The sequence below is a fragment of the Echinops telfairi genome, unplaced genomic scaffold (assembly GCF_000313985.2).
Source record: "Echinops telfairi isolate 266 unplaced genomic scaffold, ASM31398v2 ScPeMD7_5;HRSCAF=22, whole genome shotgun sequence".
NCBI classification, from domain to species: Eukaryota; Metazoa; Chordata; class Mammalia; order Afrosoricida; family Tenrecidae; genus Echinops; species Echinops telfairi.
The window spans coordinates 4,384,557-4,385,550 of record NW_022103901.1 but is presented as its reverse complement, the minus strand read 5'-3'; the positions used below and the strand labels follow the sequence as shown (position 1 = coordinate 4,385,550).

At 52.3% G+C, this 994-nt stretch overlaps 1 protein-coding gene across 1 annotated transcript in view; it reads right to left on the bottom strand.

Annotated features, from left to right (window-relative positions):
* LMTK2 (lemur tyrosine kinase 2) overlaps positions 1-338 on the bottom strand; it is a 33,865-nt gene extending 33,527 nt beyond the window's left edge. Inside the window, exon 1 of the mRNA XM_013005412.2 lies at positions 313-338. Within this exon, the coding sequence (XP_012860866.1) occupies positions 313-338 (26 nt within the window). The remainder of the gene's footprint in view (positions 1-312) is intronic.
* Positions 339-994: the final 656 nt, after the last annotated feature.

Sequence of the window (994 nt, the reverse complement as noted above, 5' to 3'; positions counted from 1 at the left end):
CCAAGGCTATTGAGCAGGCAGCAGGCTACATTTGGAGGCAGCTGGGCTCTCCAGGCCTGTCCTCTGTCTGCTGCCTGCTGGGACCCTGCCAGACTTCACTTGTGGAGTGCACAAGCAGCATCCCTGGGTCCCCTTCCAACCACAACCCCACCCCAAGTCCCTTGTGATGGACATCGGATACCTCCTTTCTGCCCAAGTTTTCACTGTGACTGCCTTTCAGGATCGCAACCTTTATCAACCTCATTTTCAGTTACGTGTCCGTCTTTGGGCATGAAAACATGAGAGCTGAGAAGGGTGACATCAGCAGGTTACCTGCTACCACACTGAACACTGGACATTCCGATCTAAAGATAAGAGGCACCCAAACAAAGTCAGGTGAGCATAGCCTGTCTGGGTGCAGCCAACCTCACGGAGGGCGGGTGCTTTCTGACAGCGCCCTCCTCCTCCTTGAAGACAGGTCACCAAGGCCTGCGCACACTGCACACCGACCCAGGAGGGAGCAAACCCTGCTTTCTGGAGAGAGGAGTGCTTCTGAAAGACGTTGCAGGCCTACGTTCAAACCGGAGTCCTGAGTTGAGGGTGGAGTGGTTACGTACAGGTTGGAGGGGGGCTCCTTGGTGGGGCTTATACCGTCAGTGTCAGGAAACAAGATGTGTAAGAACTGCAGGCTGGAAAGCTAATGTGCACAGTGACCTTTCACCTGAGTCAAAACACACCTTAATAAGGGGGCAGCCCGGCTGATCCGGAGGGACACCCATGCCTACTGGATTTCCTTGAAGCTCCCGCTACATGTTCCACATCAGATAATCCAACCAGCAATGCAGTTTTTTTAAGAACTTAGAACTGGAGTTTACCACTGTGAATAAATTGCATACTTCTGAGGCTCTCCTCCAAATGCCACAAAAACAAACAAACAAAAGCCACCCCTAAACCACTGCCATTAAATTGATTCCAACTTACAAAGACCCTGCAGGACGGAGCAGAACTGCCCCCC